The following is a 21226-nucleotide window of genomic DNA, read 5'->3' as shown; positions in this document are numbered from 1 at the left end:
GTAGCTTATTAAATTCCCTTTATAAAAGCCGTTCCGTTTCTGGTATATCACATTCTGGCAGCTGGCAAACTAACACCATACAAGTTAAATTAGATAGTGTGCTACCAAAAATACTAAGTTTTACATCAAATAAGCCTCTCTTCCTTTAGTCTCACACAGAAGTTGACGTTTTAAAACCCAGTCAATATCATCCTTTACCCTTTTGTCTGATTTGCCCTAGTCATATCCAGATTAACTTCATTCATTTCTCTAATTGAAGTCAGATCACTTTTTCAGTGTTTTTAACAATCGTGTTATGGGATAATGCTGACTTTCATAGCTGCAGAACTCTAGCTGTGAGTCTCAGGTGTCACACAAATACCCAGGGAATGAACAGATTATACACAAAGAACTCAGCATCTCAGAATTTGCACATAACAGTTACAACTCCGAAATAGATGTGACTGGTCTAAGAGCTTACAATCTGGGAACCTTTGCAGTAGGCCTTCCTATGCTCTCAAATTCAATTCTCAGAGTTTGCACATTATGGTTAGTCTATGTTAGTGAGGCATTAAAATATTTGTCTTTTCATTTCTGGGTTATTTCATTCAACATGCTGTCCTCAAGGTTCATTCACCTCATTGCATGTCTTACAACTTTATTTCTTCTTGCAGATGCTCCATAGTCTATGGTATGTATACACCACAGTTCCTCTTTCCATTCCTCAGTCAGTGTTCTTTTAGGCCACCTCCATCCATTGCAAAACATGAATAGTGCCACAATAAATACCAGTGTGCAAATGTCCATCCATGTCCCTGCTCTCAGTTCCTCCAAGTATACACCTAAGTATGGGGTTTCAGGATCATACGGTACCCCTGCCCCCAGCATCCTGTTGAGCCACCACACTGCCCTCAAGAGAGGCTATATTACGCTACTTCCCTACCAACAATGAAAAGCTATATCTATCTCTCCACGTTTTTTCCAGCACTTGTATCTTTCTCTTCATTTTTTAAACAGTTTTATTCATGCGTCATACAATCCAATCTAAGGAAAAAATCATTGGTTCCTGGCATAATCATACAGCCATGATTTCACCATCACAATCTATATGGACATTTCCATTTCTTCCAGGAGGAATCCCATACCCTTCCTCCATATCCCCCACTTATTGATGATTAGCTTTAGCATATTGCTTTGTTACATTCAATGGAAGCATACCACAGTGTTACTGTTAACTACAAACACTAGTTAGTACTGATTGTGTTCCCCACCCCCATACCATCCTGTTTTCAACAGCTTGCAATTTTGATATTCATTTGTTCTCCCTCATACAAAAACATTCCTGTATTTTTCCATTTACCCATCATCATTGTCCACTCTAGGCATCACTAAGCTATATTGTCCCAGTCTTTCTGGTGTCACATGCCCCCACCATTCCTCCCTCAAACATGCTCACACTCAGCTTCATTCAGTGAACTTACAGTATTGTACGACAATCAGATAGTATTATGCTATCCATTTCTGAATCTTTACAATCAGTCCTGTTGAACATTCTATACTCTTTCAGCAGTAAATGCCAATCTCTACTTTCTTTCTATCTCCTGATAACCTGTGTTCTTAACTTTAACTCTCAAAATTCACTCATTGATTAGTTCATATTAGTGAGACCATATAGTAGTTGTCCTTTTGTTTCTGGCTAATTTCATGTAGCATAATGTCCTTGGGGATGATCCGTCTTGTTATGTGGTTTATGATTTTATTCTGCATATAGCTGCATAATATTCTGTTGTATGTATATACCACAGTTTGTTTAGCCACTCATCCATTGATGGACATTTGAGCTATTTCCATCTCTTGGCAATCATGAATAATACCACTGTAAACCTAAGTGTGCAAATGTCTGTCTGTGTCCTTGCCTTCAGTTCCTGCAAATATATACCTAGTAATGGAATTGCTGGCTCATATGGCAGTGCTATAGGTGCAGCATTCTATGTTTCCACCAACAGTGAATAAGTGTTCTTCTTTCTTCACATCCTCTCCAGCACTTATAGTTTTCTGTTTTTGTTTTTTGTTTTTTAAGATATTGGTCGTTCTAGTGGATGTAAGATGGTAGCTCATTGTGGTTTTGCTTTGTATTTCCCTAATACCCAGTGAAGTTACACATCTTTTCATATGTTTTGAGCCATTTGTACTTCATCTTTCGAAAAATGCGTGTCCTTATCTTTTGCCCATTTTTAAATTGGAATGTTTGTCCCTTTGTTGTTGAGTTGTAGAATCTCTTTATATATTCTGGATATCAAATCCTTATCTGATATGTGGCTTCCAAATATTGTCTCCCATTATGTAGGCTGCCTTTCCTCTCATGACAAAGTTCTTTGATACATAAAAGTGTTGTATTTTGAGGAGATCCATTATCTATTTTTTTTTCATTGCTCCAGCTTTGGGTGTAAGATCTAGGAAACCATGCGCACGCACGTCAACCTACCTAAGGACCATTGATTTTCTCAAAGAACCAACTTCTGGTTTTGTTGATTCTCTCTATTTTCTTGTTCTCACTTTCATTTATTTCTGCTCTAATCTTCATTATTTCCTTCCTTCTCTTTGCTTTGGGGTTGGTTTGGTGTTCTTTCTCTAGTTCCTCCAGGTGAACAATTACTTCCTTGATGTTTGCTCTTTCTTTTGTTTAATATAGGCATTTAGAGCAATAACTTTCCCTTTCAGCACTGCCTTTACAGCATCCCGTAAATTTTCATATGATGTGCTTTCATTTTCACTTGTCTCAAGATATTTACTGAGTTTTCTTATAATATTCTCCTTGACTCACTGATTGCTTAAACATGTGTTGTTGTTTTTTTTTAAAAAAAAAGCATGTTGTTTAATCTCTTAAAAAAAAAAAGTTATTTAGTCTCCATATATATTTTTTTTAATATTCTGGCCTTCTACCTGTTACTGATTTCTAGCTTCCTTCTTTTATGATCCAGGAAAATGTTTTACATGATTTCAGTCTTTTTTAATTTATTGAGACTTGCTTTCTGGTCTGACATGTGGTCTATCCTGAGAATGATCCATGAGCACTTGAGAAAAAAGGGTATCCTGCTGTTGAGGGGTATAATGTTCTGTAAATGTCTGTTAAGTCTAGTTCCTTTATTGTATTATTCAAAAATCTCTGTTTCCTTATTGAACCTATGTCTAGATGTTCCAGGCATTGATGAGAACAGTGTATTGGAGTCTCCAGCTATTATTGTAGAGGTGTTTATTTCTCTTTTCAGGGTTGTCAGTGTGTGCCTCATGTATTTGGGGGCACTCTGGCTTGATGCATAAATACTTATGATTCTTACATCTTTTTGATGAATTAGCCTTTTTATTAATACATAGTGTCCTTCTTTGTCTCTTTTAATTATATTACATTTCAAGTCTAATTTGTCACATATTAACAGAGCTGTCCCTGTTCTTTTCTGGTTGTTGTTTCACAAAATATCTTTTTCTAACCTTTCACTTTCAATCGTTTTTATGCCCTTGGATCTAAACTGAGTCTTCCTGTTTATTAATCTATTCTGCCAGTCTTTGTCTCTCTCTTTTTTTTTTTTTAACTTTTTTATTGTATAATAAAACATATGTGCAAAGCAAAGAAATAAAAAACAATAGTTTTCAAAGCACTCTTCAACACATAGTTACAGAACAGATCCCAGATTTTGTCGTGGACTATCATATGATCCTCTCAAATTTTTCCTTCTAGCTGCTCCAGAATATAGGAAGCTAGAAGGCATAAATATTTTTTTATCATCACAATCAACTTTTTTTGTATGTGAAAAATAACATATATATGAAAAAGCAATAAATTTCAAAGCATAGCACCACAATTAGTTGTAGAACATATTTCAGAGTTTGACATGGGTTACAATTTCACAATTTTAGGTTTTTACTTCTAGCTGCTCTAAAATACTGGAGACTAAAAGAGATATCAATTTAATAATTCAGCTTTCATATTCGTTTGTTAAATCCTATCTTCTCTGTATAACTCCACCATCACCTTTGATTGTTCCTTCCCTCTCTTTAGGAGTGTTTGGGCTTTGGCCATTCTAACTTTTTCATGTTGGAAGGGTCTGTCACTAATATGGGGTAGGGAGATGAAAATATATGATGCTCTGGAGAGGCTGGGCACTCTAGGTTTCAGGACTTACCTGGACCAGGGAGGTTGTAGGTTTCTGGAAAGTTACCGTAGTGCATAGAACCCTTTTGGAATGTTATATATTGCCCTAGATGTTCTTTAGGATTAGCTGGAATGGTCCTGGTTGGGGGTCAACAGGTTATGATAGGTAGCAATGTCTAACTGAAGCTTGCATAAGAGCAACCTCCAGAGTAGCCTTTCTACTCTATTTGAACTCTCTCTCTACCACTGATACTTTATTATTTACACTTCTTTTTCTTCGTTTGGTCAGGATGGAATTGTTGATCCCAAGGTGCTAGAGCTGGATTCATCCCTGGCAGTCTGTGTCTCTTGATTGGGGTGTTTAATCCATTAACATTTAATATTATTGCTGTATAGGCAGTACTGTCTTCTACCATTTTATTTAATCTTTTGAGTTTTATATGCTTTATCTTTTTTTTTTCATTTACCCTTACTGATAGCCTTGATTTCTGTACTCATCTCCAGACCTCTCTTTCCTGTCTGTTCCTATCTGCTTGTAGTTCTCCTTTTTGTATTTCTTGTAGAACCAGTCTCTTAGTCACAAGGTCTCTCAGTATCTGTTTAAGAATATTTAAAAATCTCTCTCATTTTTGAAGGACAGTTTTTCTGGGTATAGAATTCTTGGTTGGCAGTTTTTCTCTTTCTGAATTTTAAATATATCATACCGCTGCCATCTTGCTCTTCGGTTTCTACTGAGAAATCTTCATAGACTCTTATCAACCTTCCCCTCTTTATGATGGATCACTTTTCTCTCTTTGCTTTCAGAATTCTCTCTTTGTCTTTGACATTTGATAATCCAATTAGTAAGTATCTTTGAGTAGGTCGCTGCAATCTGTTCTGTTTGGAGTATTCTCTACTTCTTGGATCTGTAATTTTATGTCTTTGATAAGAGATGGAAATTTTTCAGTGATTATTTCCTCCATTGTCTCCCTTACTTTCATCTCCCCACTCCAACTCTCTCCTTCTTGCATAACCACTATCATGAGTTTAAGTATCTTTCTAGTAAATTTCTTAGAAGACTTTTAAATATATCTGTGTCCATAAACAATGTTGTTTTATATATTTTTAAATAACATAAGTAGGATCATACTGTACGTATATCACAACTTGTTTTACTCACATGTCATTTTGATAGACTTTTCAGCACCTTTTCTTTTAATATGAAAATTTGATATATATATATAAAGGAATACATCTAATACATAATTAAATTGTGAAGCCTAGTAATAAAACAGATACTCCTGAATCCACCATAACCGCTAAGAAATTGAACATCATTAGAACCATTGAGGCTGCTAGGTGTGTTATTCCTTCATGCTCTCTTCCCACCCAGGAAGCTACTCTCCTAAATTTTTTTCTGATTTATTTTCTTGTATTTCATTGTAGTTCACAGCATAGATGCTTCCCTTAGCAATATGTTTCCTTGTTTGCTTGTTTTAAACATAGAAATAGTATCATAATGTGTATTCTTTTCAGTCTTGCTTCCTCAGTATTTAAGATTCATCCATGTTAATCTATATATTTTGACTGCTGTATAGTATCCCTTTGGTTAAATATACCACAGTTTATCAGTTTTTTCATCAATGGACATTTGTGTAATTTCCAGTTTTGCTTTGACATTCTTGTACATGTCTCTTATCACACTTGGGTCTTCACCTGAGAATGTAATTGCTGGGTTGTAAGGTAGGAGTCTATTCACCTTAGCTAGATAAGTTCACTTTCTCATCTGAAATGATCTTTCTAGTATATATTCTCATCAGCAATGTATAGTAGTTCTGGTTTCCACCTCCTCATCAACACATGGCTTTGTGAGGCTTTTGTTTTTACCAATATGTTTTGTAAAGAAATATTGAATTGTGATTTTATATCTCATTTCCCTGATTTTAATGAGACTGAGCATTTTTCATATGATTATTGGCCATTCTTGTTTCTTCTTTGAAAATGCCAATTCATACTTTATTAAATCATTAGTCTTTTTCTTACCAATTCATAAGAATTTGTATATTATGGATATTATTAATCCTTTGTTGGTTTTATTTGATACAGATATTTTTTCTCAGTTCATGGCTTGCTTTTTTTCATTCTCTTTAGTCAAATTCTAAAATTTTTCTTTTACATTCAAGCCTAGTCCACCTATAGCTGAGTTATATTTATTTATTGAGACAGAAATCCAATTTCTCTATTTTCCAAATACAGAGTCAATTTTCCCAACCCTATCAGTTCTGACATATATCAGGTTCCATATGTGTATGGAGAAAGTTTGAGGAGTTTTAGTTTCCAGATAAATTTTGAATCAGTTTGTCAAGTTCTGTTTAAAATATATATATATATATGTTCAAATTTTCATTGGCATAGCATTTGATCACCTCCCTATCCATAAATTTGGTTTCACGCTACATTATTTAACTCTGAAATGTGTATCAATAAATTTTTTTATTTTTTTGTATGCTGTATGTGGAGTCATATTTCTTTTTTTTTCCATGTGAGTATCCCGTTATTGCAGCACCATTTTGTTGAATTTTTGTTTCTTTATTTTGTTCACTTGTTTTATTTGTTTGTTTTTTGGAAAGTGCATGGACCGTAATGTTTGTTTTTTTTTGGAAAGTGCATGGACCGTAATTAAACCCCAGTCTCCTGCATGGTAGGCGAGAATTTGATCATCGAATACCCTTGTATCCTACAAAATGTTTGTCACTGAACTTTTACATTTTTCTCCATAGAGATCTTACATATATGCTAAGATCTCACTTATATGAAATAATTAAACTGAGCAGATTCGTAGAGTCCCAAACTAGATAAGTTACCATAGGCTGGAGTTGAGACAAAGATTAGGGAATTAATGCTTAATTGGTACACTTTCTATTTAGGGTGATGGAAGATTTCTGATAATGGATGGTAATGATAGTAGCACAACACTGTGAATATAATTAACATCACTGAATCATATATATGAATGTGGTTAAAAGGGAGGATTTTAGGTTGTGTATATATTACTAGAATAGAAATTTTCTAAATTTCGTTCTTTTTTTCTGGGTGAATAATATTCCATTGCATATGTATTCCACATTTTGTTGAATGGTACTTGGGTTGCTTCCAATTTTGGCAATTGTGAATTGTGTGCTATGAACATCAGTGTGCAGCCTTCATTAAGTTTAATTATAGGTTCCTTATATCTTTAATACTACCATAACTGCTATTTTATAATTTTCTAAATTTTGCAAGTAATTTTTGGATTTTGATCTTGCATCTAGCCACTTCGCAAAACGCTTTTAAGTTTAGTAAATTATATATAAATTTTGGGAGAGGGGTTGGAGTTCTCTGTACATAAATCCCATAAATGCTGTCAGTTTTTTTTCTTTCCTCCCAATCCATATACTTTTTATTTTTTTCCTTGTTTTATTCACACTTTGAATATGTTCTCTAGTTCAGTATGACTACAAATGAAGGTAGAAGGCATCCTTGTCTTGTGTCTCAATTTAAAGGAAATGTTTTTAATATTTCACCATTGAATACAATAGTTGCTATGAGGTTTTTGGTAGTTGCCCAAATCAGGTTAAAGAAGTTTCTTTCCTTCTATTACAACAATACTAAGAGAGTTTTTTTTATCACAAATGGATATTAAGTTCTATTGAACATTTTTTCTGCATTTATTGAGATTTTTTTATTCTGTTTTATCAGTATGGAAAAGTATATTGAAACATTTTCTGTTATTAAACTATCCTTGCATTTCTGGAATAATCTCAACTTGTTCATGATGTGTGCTCTTCTTGTATACTGCTCAACAATGCATTTTTTGTAGATATAAATTCATTTCATGATAGAAGGAAAAGAAGCAAAATTGTTTTTGGCAGTAAATGTAAAATATTTTTCAAGCACCTTAATAGGGTTGCCCATTGTGCTAGAGGGTTAAGGAGAATATCTCTACAGATGTACATCATAGCTTGATATAACAAAACGAACACTGGAGATCTAAATTCTAATCTCATTTTGACCTTCAGTTCACCTGAGAGAATTAATACAATTTATTTGATTTATGCAGACCTTATTTCCTCTGAATTCTTCTGAGACTCAGGGACTATATTTGTTCCTCGTAGCCATGTGACTTCACTTGATTTACTATTAATCCATCATCGTCCAACAAACATTTAGCTACTAGGCACAAAGGATAAGACACAATTTACCAATTAAAATGGATTTTAATGTATTGTGGGGAAGAAGATTCAGATGGGATATAATATTTAAACAGGTTCTTATGGAGTTATTCATCTCCATGGACCTCATTTGTATTCTCAATTGTTAGCAAAGGAATTAGATTAGTTGTTCTTAGGTGCCATTTCTAACTTTATGTGAATGGCATAAGGGAACTCTTCTTCATTCTTTTTCATTAAATGCTGCCAAAATATCTCATTTTCTATTTGATTTATAGATTACTGATCATATTAACATGAATTGTTAATTATTAACATGAATTATTAGTAAAGAACATATCAATTGCTATATAAATTGACCTGTTGGTTTTCATGGAATTGCTCAATTTATTGTACCATAAATAGATTTTTAAAATTCCAGTCTTATATGAATTTATCTGTATGTCTCATTTCAGTGCTGGACCCAAAGGAGACAACATTTATGAATGGAGGTCAACTATTTTGGGACCCCCAGGATCTGTCTATGAAGGAGGAGTATTCTTCCTTGACATTACCTTTTCACCAGACTATCCATTTAAGCCCCCTAAGGTCAGTATGAAATATTCCTTTATTTTCAGCAATACATTTTGTTGTATATGTATATACATATACATATTTGGAATGCATGCCTGTTCTATAATCATAGACAACATCCTAAAGCTGATTGTGGTGGAAAATTGTAGGTTTATTTCCCCACTCCAAACCTTTACTTACAATTCTTTGCTTTTTCTTGTCCTTTCTGCATTCCTTTTTTCTATTATATATGTTTCACAGTAACCTAACACAGCATATGGAAAGAAGGTGGAAATAGGGGAGCAAAGCTGGGCCAGAACCAGCCCTAGAGCCCAGAGGAAAACCAGACATAGCCTAGATGTATATATACATCTAGGAATTTAAATGCACCTTAAATTCCTTATTTAAGAGCCTAGACTAGGAGCCAAACTAGACCAGGAGCCTTTACTAAAGGTGCTGCCTCACCAGGGCAAAATTTATGGCAACAATTGTAGAGCTTTGCATTTCAAGGCCTCCAAGGTTCAACTGCCCACACAAAGTCCACATGCACTAAAATGGAAAGTTTAATCCACAGAAACTTAAATACATGCTGAAAATATTCAGTAAATAAGTATTTATAATGGCCCTTTAATAAAGCATATTAACTAAAAGTCCCTTAAGTACATGTCTGAAGAAAGTACAGAGTGCAAAAGTACAGTGTAATCAGAACATAAAGAAAAAATCCTAGTTTATTTCAGCCCACATGGTATACTTTAAGAATTCACCTTCTGCCTCTAGGTTAGTCATTTCACTGTTTTAAATAACCTGTTCTTCACTCTGGCAGAGGAAAAGACTCTAAAGATGCTCACTGTATGTGTTGCCCACCAAGAAAAAATTCTTAGAAGGTTGTGGTAAATGGCAACATAGAAAGCTCTAGGAATCAGTCTTTCCCCCAGAACAATTATTAAACAGTCAAGAATTGTCTTAATCAACTATTTTGAAACTCAAGAGTCTAATAGTATACTGTGCAGCATCGAGAGAAAAACAGGAGAAAGAGACTGGTAAATTGTAATAAATACTCGTAAACTTCATTCTCCATGCATTGGCTTCTTTTGTCCATTTCCAGCCTAGTTCCCCAAGATCCTGGGGATGTAGTCAGATGTTCGCTGATCACTGCTTTGAGGGCAGCCTTAGTTCCAACCCCCCTTGCAGTAGCATAGTGGAGACTTAAATCCAATCCCTTTCCTCAAAACTATGGAAAACTGTTCAAGGGCTGCATTTATTGAGTACCTGCTGGCTGAATCCAGAAAATGCAGCTGATAGCCATAAGAGAAGCTCCTGGCACCCTTGCTCACCCTTCCCTTACCCCAACCCCGAATTTGCCCTCTAGGTAAAAGTAGCTTGTGACAGTGAAAGCAATGCAAGAAGAAATTGAATCGGATGGCATGGGACAAAAATTTACCTGCTTTAAGTCTTGCAGGGAGCAGCCAGAGAGGGAAAGATCTGTTTCCTAAGGTGCATTTAAATTCCTTTTACACAGGAACTCCTAAGGCCACTAGAAAGCACAAGCCCAAGACAAGACACAGGCTCAGAAAAAAAACGGGAGGACCTTGTACTCCGTTTTTACCTTAGGCGGGCTTGATTGATAGGAGAGCTGGACTCCAAAGGAGAGCACCAGCCAACACAAAGCCAAATTACAAAGACAGAAAGGTACTTTTTGCATGGGGTTTGATTTTGTTAGCTCCTGACCCTCAAGAAAATTTCTCACTAACACTAGCTGGATACAAACTCAAGAAACAGCTCAGAAACTAAATCCCATAGTTAACATTTAAAAATATTATAGTGTACAGTGTCCAACAAAACATTACAAAACAAGCAGAAATGAGAAATGAAGGTCTATCCAAAGGAACATGTTAAAAATCCAGAAAATATCAATGGAGAAGACCAAACTATGGGCATGCTGGAAAACAACTTTTAAAAAAATGGTCCTCAATATGTTAAAGGAGATGAAGGAAAACACAGAGATATAACTAAAGAATATCAGAAAACCAGTGAATAAACAATGTGAGAATCTCAATAAAGAGATAGATATTTTAGGAATGACTAAACAGGACTACTGGAGTTGAAGATCACGGTAACTGAAATTGCCAAGAGAGTTTCAAGAGCAGATTGAAACTGCGAAACAAAAGATTCAGTGAACTTGAAGACAATTGAAATGAGTGGGTTAAGGAACAGAAAGAAAACAATTAGGAAAAACAAAAAATAGCCTAAGAGACCAGTGGGACACCATCAAGCATACCAATATATACATTCCGGGAGTCCCAGAGGGAGAAAGAGATAAAGGAGCAGAAAGAATTTTCAAAGGAATAAGGACAGAAAACTTCCCAAACTTGGCAAGAAAATGTGTGCATATACTCATCGAACAAGCACAGAGAACACCAACCGGATACACATGAAGAGAAATATGCTCCCCAGATACATGGTGGTCAAAGTATCGAATGCCAAGGAAAAGACAAGAGTTCTGAAAGCTGTAAGAGAATAGCAATATGTTTTGTACAAGGGAGTCATAATTAGGTTAAGTGCTGATTTCTCATCAGAAACCACAGGGTCAAGAAGACAATGGTCTTTGAAGTGCTGAGAGAAAACAATTGCCAACCAAGAATATTGTATCAGGCGAAACTTTCTTTCAAAAATGAGGGATAAGGACAATACTGAGTGAAATAAGTCAGACATTAAAGGACAGATACTGTGTGATTTCTTTACTGTGACTCAGGTAAAGGAATTTCAGAGGTTACACTGTAGCATATAGCAGACCTGCAGATACACAGAAGCTAGAGATGGAGGAAAGGCTACCCAAAGAGGTTGAATCTAAATGCAAGAGAACAGATAAAAGCAATGATAACTAGCTAGCAGGTTTGTAAGTAACATTGCCATATTGAAGGTGAATATGACTAAAAGGGGCTGTATAGTGCCATATATCCCAATGATTAAATTTATGACTATAAATAAGTTGTCACGTGAATTAATTCAGTGGTTCAGTAATGGATAAGGAGTCAGTGGTAGAGGGATATAGGGGGAGAATTAAAAATGCATGCTATGGCCAGTAGTTAACAGGCAGTTAGTGCTAATGGTCATAGTCTGCTAAATTCTAATCAACATCATTCATTTTATCTCTTCAGAGCACCTGAGGCTCGAACTGAGACTTTATAAATGTTTCATGTGCTTGGTTTGCCTTCCTGAAACATATAATTCCCAGAGGGTTCCTAGGTCAGATAAATCCTGGGACCTACAGGTACCAGCCTCTCCAGGATTATCAATTGATTGCATCCCCCTGCCCTTCAGTGTGATACTTCTTCTCAGCATGAAGGAATCAGAACAGAAATTCCCCAAGGATCGCAGTGGAGTGGGAGAGGGATTAAAGGAGACACAGAAGGAATAACAGAGAAAATGAGATTCAACAAATGACTATGGCTGCTGAATCACTTTAATATTCCTTCTTACCACCAGTGTTTTGGAGCAGCTAGAAGGAAAAATCTGAGATGATGGAATGATAGCCATGACAAACACTGGGATCTGTCCTATAGCTGCTTGTTGAAGTGTACTTTGAAAATTATTGCTTTTTTCTTTCTTTGCTTTGTATATATGTTATATTTCACAGTTTAAAAAGTTTTTTAAAAATGAGGGAGAGGACTTTTGGGACGATGGCAGAGCAGTGCAGGCTAAATTCACCCCTGCTTTGTAAAACAAGATAGAGGACAGGTTAAAAAATGACTTGAAGCTTTGCAGTCTTCAACATTTCATAGGGAGGAGAGAGACCAGGAGAGCAGGGTGGGTCTGATCAGCCATGACCCCCATTAGGGGCAGGCAGCAGCATGCAGGGAAGTGCTCATTCAAGGGAACTGACTGTCCCTCCACTTTAGCTACTTTAGTCTGCCACAGCTGCTGACTAAGGAAAACTCCCCATATGGTGTCACAGCGGCAGCACCTGTTGGCAGTCCAGAGGTGTGCCTAGCCATCCACCTAGAAAACCTGCATCCCCACATGCTGGGATCAGTTGTCCTGCCAGGTGGATAGCCATCCCATTGTTGCAGTGAACAGTGGATCCTCTCGTCATGGTGAGTGACAGATCCACTGGCGCTGCAGTCAGCTTCTCAGCTGGTCATTGCCATCAGGAGAGGCAAGGCTGAGAGGGAGGTGCCTCAGGAGTGCCACCTGCTGGGATGAAGCAGTAACTGCAGTCTGACAACCTCCTGTCTGCCTAGATTTTGTTGTTCATTTTCTGTAACATATTTTTCTATATTTTTTATTTGTAGTTGTAGTATTTTTATGTATTTATTTATTTATTTTTATCTTTTTTTTAACTTCCTCTTCTGTGGATACCAGTCTAAATCCATTCCCAGTGTGTCTTGTGGTGTCTTCCTTCCGAATTCTGGCCTGCTATTGCTGAGGTGTTTTTGTTTTTATTTTATTTTGGAGGGATTGTTTGGCCTGGAAATAGAGCCTGGATCTCTCCTGCATGGCAGACGGGAGGTCTGCCACTGAACTACATGTGGATCCCTGCCTAACTTTTAATAGACCCTCAAGTAAAATTGTGACCCCTACGTGAGATCTGGGCCTTGGTTTGGTGGGGAACTACTGACAAACCAAGTGCAAATGGACACCTTCAGCACAGATCCAAGTAAGTACAAAACTTTGGACAAGTGAAGGAAAACACCTTGCAAAATAACTTTATTAAGATAATCTAATGACTGAACACAACAGTAAATCACAAAGCACGTGAAGATCCAAGCAGAAATGGCCCACCCAAATGACCAAATCAAAAACCAAAGGGAACACAGAATACAGAACAACTACTCAAGGATGTTTGTAAAGAAATAAAGGATATCAGGAAGACACTAAAAGAGCATAAAGAAGAATTTGAAAGATTAACTAGAAGAAAAATGGCAGATCTCATGGAGATAAAAGATACAGTAGACCAAATTAAAAATATACTAGAGACACACAATAGCAAATTCAAAGAGGCAGAAGGAAGAATAAGTGAGCTGGAAGACAGAACAATTGAACTAGAGTGCACAAAAAAAGAATGGCAAGAAAGATGGAAAAAAATGGTACTGGATTTTAGGGAGATGCTGAACTACAAAAGGCACGCAAATATAAGAATGATTGGTGTCCCAGGAGGAGAAAGGGTATAGAGCTAGAAAGGTTAGATGATGATATAATCAGGAAAAACTTCCCAACCCTTATAAAAGGTATAAATATGCAAATCAAAGAGGCTCATTGAAGCCCAAGTAGAATAAATCCAGATATGCCTACTCCAAGGCACATACTAATCAAACTGTCAAATGTTGAAGAGAAGCAGAAAGTACTGAAAGCAGCACAGGAAAAGTGATCAACTACATACAAGGGAAAACTCATAAGACTGAGTTCAGAATACTCAGCAGGCACCGCAGAAATAAGCAGGCAGCGGAATGATATGTTTAGGATCCTAGATGAGAAATACTTCCAGCCAAGAATTCTTTATCCAGCCAAGTTGTGCTTCAGAATTGAGGGAGAGATTAAAATCTCCAAAGACAAAGACTGAGAGAACTAGTCAACAAGAGCCCTGGCCCACAAGAAATACTAAATGGAGTCCTGTCAGCTGAAAAAAAAAGCAGGAGAGGGACATCTAGGGGAGGACACTGAAGTGATGAGTCCCAGTAAGGATAGTGTCAAGGATAAAAAGAGAGAGGGAAAAGAATACATAGATATGGCAAGTAAAAACTAAAGATAAGATATTAGAATCAAGAACTGCTTTTACAATAGTAACTATGAATATTAATAGACTAAGCTCACCAATTAAAAGATACAGATTGTCAGAATGGACTAAAAAATATAATCCAACTATATGCTGTTTAAAAGAGATGCAGCTCAGGCCCGAAGGTATAAATAGACTGAATGTGAAAGGATGGAAAAAGATGTTTTTTACGCAAACTGTAATCAAAAGAAAGCAGGAATAGCTATAATAATATCAGATAAAATTTAAAGACATAAGAGACAAAAGACACTACATATTAATAAAACGGACAATCCAGCCACAGGAAATGACAAGCATAAATGTTATTCTTCCAATCAAGGAGGTCCAAAGAACACAAGGCAAACATTGGCAAAACTGAAGAGAGCTATAGACATTTCAGCAATAATATTGGAAGACTTCCATACACCACTCTCCACTATAGATAGAACAACCAGACAGAGGTCCAATAAAGAAATAGACAAGCTAAGCAGTCTGATAGATGAATTAACCTAATAGGCATATATAGATTATTACACCCCAAAACGCTAGGACATTCTTCTCTAGTACGCATGGAACGTTCTCCAGGATAGATCATAAAAACACAAAATGAGTCTTTTTAAATTTAATAAAATTGAAATTATCCAAAACACTTTCTCTAACCACAGCAGAATGAAGCTGGGAGTTAATAACTACCAAAGAACCAGAGCTTTCAGATACACATAGAGATTAAACAACACACTCTTAACAGTGGGTCAAAGAAGAAATTGGTAAATATCTGGAGATGGATGATAAAGAGAATACAACATATCAGAATTTATGGGATGCAGCAAATGCAGTGCTGAGAGGGAAATTTATTGTCCTGAACACCTATATAAAAAACAAGAACAAGCAAAAACTGAGGACTTAACTGCTTACCTGGAGAATTTGGAGAAAGAACAGCAAGCTAACCCCCAGGCATATAAAAGAAGAGAAATAACAACGATTAAAGCGGAAATAAACAAACTGGAAAACAATAAAACGGTAGAAAGAATCAACAAAACCAATTGTTGTTTCTTAGAGAAAATCAGTAAAATTGATGGACCCCTAGATAGACTGACAAAGAAAAAAAGAGAGGATGAAAATAAATAGCATCAGAAATGAGAGGGAGATTGTTACAGTAGATTCTGAAGAAATTTTAAAAATCATAAGACAATACTGTGAAAAACTGTATGCCAACAAACTAGACAACTTAGATGAAATGGACAAATTCTTGGAAACACACTAATTACCTATACTTGAGGAGAAATAGAAGATCTCAATAAACCAGTTACAAGTAAAGAGATTCAATCAGTCATAAAAAAATTCTTCCTACAAAGAAAAGCCCAGGACCAGAATGCTTCATAGGGGAATTTTATCAGACATCCCCAAAAGAACTAACTCCAGTCCTCCAAAAATGGAGGGAAAAGAAGCACTACCTAACTCATGATATTAGCTTTATGAAGCTAACATCACTCTCATACCAAAACCAGATAAATATGCTGCAAGAAAGGGAAATTATAAATCAGTCTCCCTAATGACCATAGATGCAAAAATTCTCAACAAAAATACTAGCAAATTGAATCCAGTGACACATTAGAAGTGATGGTACAACTGATTAGTGGGGTTGTAAGAAACCTTGCCATATTGAAGGTGGCTATGATTGAAAGCGGATATATAGTGCCATGTATCCCATTGATTAAATCTACCAGTATAGATTTAATGAACTATTTTAAAGGTTTGATATTGGACAGAGTCAATAATCGAGAAGTATAGGGGTGTTCTAGTTTGCAAGATGCCAGAATGTGATATACCAGAAATGGAACGGCTTTTAAAAAGAGAAATTTAATAAGTTGCAAGTTTACAGTCCTAAAGCTGTGAAAATGTCCAAATTAAAGCAAAGTTATAAAAGTTTCCAATCTGTGACATCCAGGGAAAGATACCTTGGTTCAAGAAGGCCAATGATTTCCAGGGTTTCTGTCTCAACTGGAAAGACACATGGCGAACGTGGTAATGCTTCCCCGAGGAGGTTTTCCTTCTTCGTCTCCAAAGGTCTCTGGCTATGTAGGTTCTAAAGCTTTTCCCAAAATGGTTCCCTCCTAAAGGGCTTCAGTCAAAACCACCTCTTGAATGGGTGGAGACACATCTCAAGGGAAACCATTTAATCAAAAGTTACTCACAATTGGGTAGGTCACACCTCCATGAACACAATCAAAAAGCTCCCACCCAGCAATATTGAATGAGGATTAAAGGGCGTGGCTTTTCTAGGGGGTACACAAGAGATTCAAACTGGTACAAGGGGGAAAAGTAAAATTGCATGCTCTGGTCAATAGTTAACAGGAAGACATCAACAGTACCACAACAATACCAGAGGCAACTAATTGGGGAGAAGGGTCAAGTGATAAGGGATAGTGTTTATTGGTTCTTTTTCTCTATGGACCAATGAAAATTGCCTTAAATTGAGAGTGCTGCTGATTATACAATCAAGTGAGGATTCTGTAAGACATGATTTGTTTATTTTGGACATTATTCATGATACCCAATAGATAAAGGGAGCTGAAGGGTGCAACAACTGAGAAGCAGAATCATTATACAATGGAAGATTGTGTGACTACAAAAAGGAAGGACGTCAAGAGGCATGCAGTGAACTGAATAACAACCTTAGGGACAGTGTGTTGTGCAAAATAAGCCAGAAACAAAAGAACAAATATTTTAAAGTCTCTTTCAGAAAATACTTATAAGAAATTTTAGAGCCTTGCTTGTAAGCCATTATAGCACCATACTTAATCTGAAGTTGTAAGTGTATTTCTAGATTCTGAGACACTGAGCTATATGTGTATCAGCTGGTATTTCCCTGGAACTTTGAATAACTCTGTGACACTTAAGACCCAGATATGGAGTGTAACAGCTCTGAAAGTTAGCATAGCTACGTACAATAACAGTTAATGTAACCAAAAAAGATATCAAGCTCAGTTGGGGATAAAAACAAAGCCAGTCTGGCTGGGACTAAGGTAAATCAGAATACAGGGTAAAAGTTGATAGTGTATGTACTCTAGACCTCCATCTACAGTATGAGAGTAGTTGAGATTACCTATAACAAAGCCTAAGAGTTGCTTCCAAGGAACCTCTTTTATTGCTTAGATGTGGCCTCTCTCTCTCTAAGCCCAACTCTGCAAGAAAAATCATTACCCTCCCCCTTACATGGACAGGACTTTCAGGGATGAAAGTCTCCCTGACAACATGGGACAGGACTCCTAGAGATGAGTCTGGTCCCTGTCACTGTAGGATCGACAATGCCTTACTGACCAAAAGGGAGAAAAGAAGTGTAATAAAATAAGGCATCAGTGGCTAAGAGAAATCAAGTAGAGTCAGGCAGCTATTCTGAGGCTACTCTTAAGCAAGCTTCAGTTAGAGAGTGGTAATTGCCATGGTTTGCTAAACCCTAACCAACATCACTCCTGTTAACTCTTAAGAACACCTAGGGTTTGAACTGAGACCATATAAAAGTTTCATGCACTAACTTTGCTTTCCTGGAACCTATGATTTCCAGAGGCTTCCTAGGCCAGATAAATCCTAAAACCTAGAGGGGCCAGCCTCTCCAAGATTATCAACTAATTAACATTCCCTTATCTTTTAGTGTCCACACCCCTTCTCAACATGAAAAAGTCAGAATAGACATTGCCTAAAGATCCCTATAGATTGGAAGAAGGATCAAAGGAGAAGGAGGAGTTATAACAGAGAAAATGGAACTTAACAAATGAGTTTGACTGCTGAATCAGTATATTGATATTTTTTTAGCCTCCAGTATTTTGGAGCAGCTAGAAGGAAAAATCTGAAATAGTGAAATGGTAACCCATAACAAACTCTGAAATCTGTTCTCTTAACTATTTGTTGAAGTATACTTTGAAAATTACTACTTTTTCTTTCTTCTCTTTGTATATATGTTATATTTCATAATAAAAAAATGAAGGCGAGATTGACATTCCTTAGATAAACAAAAGTTGAGGGAGTTCATTAACACTAGACCTGCCCTACAATGCAAGCAATGCTGAAGGGAGTTCTTCAGATGAAAGGAAAGGACTCTAGACAGTGGATCAAAGCAACATAAAGAAATAAAGACCTCCAGTAAAGGTAACCATATTATTGGTAATTATAAATGCCAATGCTGTTGTTTTGTATTTTTTGCTATGTTACTCCATTTCTACTTATATGTGCTAAAATGCACATGCATAAAAAATGATGATGAATGCACATAAAATGTGCAAAGATAAAATTTATAACAAGTATCAAAAAAATTGGGAGGAAAGAGAGGTATAGTAACAGTGTATGCGTGTGCTATTAAAGTTAAGTTGATATCAAGAAATTTTAAAAAAAAGAATTATTATCTTATCCTGTCTTAACCTTTCAATGTAGAGAGAAGTAAAACTTCTTTGAATTGTAGATTTGAATAAAGAATTTTAAAAACCAAGAATAAAACTAGACTTGAGCCATCACTTTCTGTAAATACCCTCCTTCCCTTCCTCCCTCTCTCCTTAGTACCTCTCTATGCAGGTTTGAAAGGATTTATGTACCCTAGAAAAGCCATGCTTTAATCCTAATCAGTCTTGTGAGAGCAACCATTTCTTTTAATCCCTATTCAGTACTATAGGTTGGAAACTTGATTGCGTTATCTCCTTGGAAATATGACTCACCCAATTGTGGATATTAACTTTTGAATAGAGGAAGATATGACTCCACCAGGTGGGTCTTGATTACCTTATTGGAGTCCTTTAAAAGAAGAAGCATTTTGGAGAAAGCTTGAGAATGGTGAGAGCAGCAGAGACATGAGAACTACAGAGTCCACCAGTCAGCGACCTTTGGAGATGAAGGAGAACGCCCCAGGGGAGCGTCATGAACTAAGAGGCCTGGAGAGGAAGCTAGAAGACATCGCCATGTTTGCCTTGTGCCTTTCCAGTTGAGCGAGAAACCCTGAACTTCATTGCCTTTCTTGAGTGAAGGTAACCTCTTGTTGGTGCCTTAATTTTAACATTTTTAGAGATTTGCTTAATGGGACATTTTCTCAATCTTAGAACTGTAAACTAGCAACATATTAAATTCCCCTTTTTAAAAGCTGTTCCATTTCTGGTATATTGCACTGAGGCAGCTAGTAAACTAGAACCCAGCCTTGCTCCCTTTTTTTTTTTATCTACTTTCTTCCTTCCTTTCCAGTGATGCTCATATCAAAGCAAAAATAAATTTTTTAAAAAAGTCACCAATAGAAATGATGGCAACACATTATTGTGAGAATAATTAACAGTGTTGGATAGTGTATGCGTGTGGCAGAAAGGGGAAATTTAGAGTCATGTATGTTACCAAAAAGGAATTTGGAGGTTGTGCCAGTTTGAAACTATGTTGTACCCCAGAAAAGCCATGTTTTAATCTTGATTCAGTCCTGTGGGGAGCAGCTGTTCCTTTTAATCCTGATTCAGTATTGTAGGGAAGAAACTTTTGGTTAGATCCTCTCTGTGGAGATGTGGTGCACCCATTTGTCTGTGTGACCTTTTAATTGGATGAGATGTGATTCCACATAGTCTAGGTAGGTCTTGATTAGTTTATTGGAATTCTTTAAAAGAGGAAACATTTTGGAGAAAGTTCAGGGCTGATGGAGAGCACAGGTGCAGATGCTTGGAGAAGCATTACTTCAGAGACGCAGATGTGTGGAGGTGCTTGGGTTGCCCACTGACAGAAGATGCCTAGACATGGGCAGAACACAGGCAGAGCCCAGCAGACATCGCCATGTGCCTTCCCATGAGATGCTAAGCAAGCCTGAACCCAGAGTTGTGTCCCAGAGGAACGGAGTGAAGGCCCATAGATGCTTAGAGAGGAAATAACTGGCATCAGAAGCTGGAAGGAGCAAACTGGAAACAGGGAGTAGCAGATGACAGTCACATGCTTTCCCAGCTGAGGTGTTCTGGACTGCATCAGCCTTTCTTGAGTAAAAGTAACCTCCTGTTGGTGCCTTAGTGCAGACATTTTCACATCCTTAAAACTGTTAACTTGTTAACTTATTAAATTACTCTTTAAAAGCCTTTCATTTCTGGTATATTGCTTTCTGGCAGCTTAATAAACTATTACAGAGGTTAAAACATGGGAATGTCTAACAGTGAATATTGTGGAGGACAATGACTGTAATTAACTGTAAAAATATACTTCTTTCATGAACTAGAGCATATGTATAACACTGTTATAAGGAGTTAGAGGGGTATGTGAGGGAAAATGTACCTATTCCAAACTATGGATTATGATTAACAGTAATATTTTCTCAACAGTAACAAATGTATCACACCAATAGTGTGGATCAGTAATACAGGGGGATAAGGAGTATGGGAGGATGAGGGTTTTCTTTTTTCTTTTTACTTCTTTTTTGGAGTAATGAAAATGTTTTAAATTTGATCATGGGACTGTATGTTCAACTATGTAATGATATTATGAACCAGTGATTATATATTTCAGATGGTTTCTATGCTGTGTGAATATATTTAGATAAAATTGCATTAAAAATTAATAGGTTATAATAATAGGAGCTAACATGTATTGATATTATACATATTC

At 36.5% G+C, this 21226-nt stretch overlaps 1 protein-coding gene across 1 annotated transcript in view; it reads left to right on the top strand.

The window, feature by feature from the left end:
• Positions 1-21226, top strand: part of UBE2E2 (ubiquitin conjugating enzyme E2 E2) — a 477055-nt gene that overhangs the window by 370615 nt on the left and 85214 nt on the right. Inside the window, exon 4 of the mRNA XM_077130023.1 lies at positions 8772-8904. Within this exon, the coding sequence (XP_076986138.1) occupies positions 8772-8904 (133 nt within the window). The remainder of the gene's footprint in view (positions 1-8771; positions 8905-21226) is intronic.

Source organism: Tamandua tetradactyla, chromosome 15, assembly GCF_023851605.1.
Source record: "Tamandua tetradactyla isolate mTamTet1 chromosome 15, mTamTet1.pri, whole genome shotgun sequence".
NCBI lineage: Eukaryota > Metazoa > Chordata > Mammalia > Pilosa > Myrmecophagidae > Tamandua > Tamandua tetradactyla.
Note: the sequence above shows the minus strand (reverse complement) of the source record. Positions and strands in the feature narration are given on the sequence as shown.